Source organism: Acyrthosiphon pisum, unplaced genomic scaffold (genome assembly GCF_005508785.2).
Source record: "Acyrthosiphon pisum isolate AL4f unplaced genomic scaffold, pea_aphid_22Mar2018_4r6ur Scaffold_10922;HRSCAF=11529, whole genome shotgun sequence".
NCBI lineage: Eukaryota > Metazoa > Arthropoda > Insecta > Hemiptera > Aphididae > Acyrthosiphon > Acyrthosiphon pisum.
In genome coordinates, this window is record NW_021759248.1 from 1 (window position 1) to 943 (window position 943).

A 943-nucleotide genomic window follows, 5' to 3' on the forward strand; every position below is an offset into this window, starting at 1 on the left:
ATATCATCGATCAATAACTTCTTCGGATTCAGAGGTTAGTAAAAAATAATATATAATATCTATATGTAATACTGAAAAAAATTGGAAGTCAGTTGTAACACTACTCAACTCTATGGTTATAATTCATGATACAAACATATAAAATTAAAATAATATTTAATGTTTGAATACAACATAGAATATAATAAATACAATATAATTACAATTATGTTAATAAGTTTGACTGTATTTATAGAGTTAGATTATTATATCACTCATTCATTTTTGTAAATTAACTATGTTTAGGATGAACATTTTAGTGAAACTGTTGATAAGGAAATGAGTCCGTCAGTATCGAAAATAAAACCTAATTCAAAACGTAACGCAACAAGTGGGAAAAAAAAATCCAGAAACAAAAAGCCAACGAAGATTGTAATAAAAATAATATATATTTATAATGTTAACATTAATATTTTTTTTTTTTATATAGCGCAAATCAAACCGTGAAAATGTTGCTGAACTTTTACAAACCGAAGAAATTGATGTAGACATTAAGAATTCTTTGACTTTTAGACAAGGAGATGGTGTGGTTACAATAAAATGTCCTGTTGATGACAAGCCGAGCCATCTATATGTAATCTCACGTTATAAAATGTCTAACATAGAAAATGTGTTGGTGAAGGATAGGTAAATACATTGGTTTACTTATTTTATTTATCTTATTGTTTAAAAAAAAAATTAATTAATTGTTATAGATGGAAATTCAGCGAAGCTATCATTAGATTACATACAAATGACAACCATCCGCTTAATACCAGTCTTAATCAAGTGATAATAGTGATAATTTCAATGTTTTCAGGTTAGGTTAGGTTGTTTTTTTTAATATGTTTTATAATATTTGCTGTATTGGATAAAAAAAATATAAAAATATTGAATGTTTTATCTTAAATGTGTTGATATTCGA

General features: G+C 25.0%; 1 protein-coding gene across 1 annotated transcript; it reads left to right on the forward strand.

Moving 5' to 3' along the window:
* Positions 1-6: 6 nt before the first annotated feature.
* On the forward strand, positions 7-854 carry LOC100573702. The gene is made up of 4 exons (XM_016809417.2): positions 7-34; positions 286-411; positions 470-666; positions 735-854. Exons 2-4 carry the CDS (start codon positions 319-321, stop codon positions 841-843), a joined length of 399 nt encoding a protein of 132 aa, XP_016664906.1. The 5' UTR covers positions 7-34; positions 286-318; the 3' UTR covers positions 844-854.
* The last annotated feature ends 89 nt before the right edge of the window (positions 855-943 follow it).

Bases quoted from the DNA above. Each gene is read 5' to 3' on its own strand.
- LOC100573702 (XM_016809417.2), top strand. From the start codon at position 319: ATGAGTCCGTCAGTATCGAAAATAAAACCTAATTCAAAACGTAACGCA. The intron at 412-469 runs GTAATAAAAATA...TTTTTTATATAG, and splicing joins ACAAAAAGCCAACGAAGATT to CGCAAATCAAACCGTGAAAA. The intron at 667-734 runs GTAAATACATTG...TAATTGTTATAG, and splicing joins AATGTGTTGGTGAAGGATAG to ATGGAAATTCAGCGAAGCTA.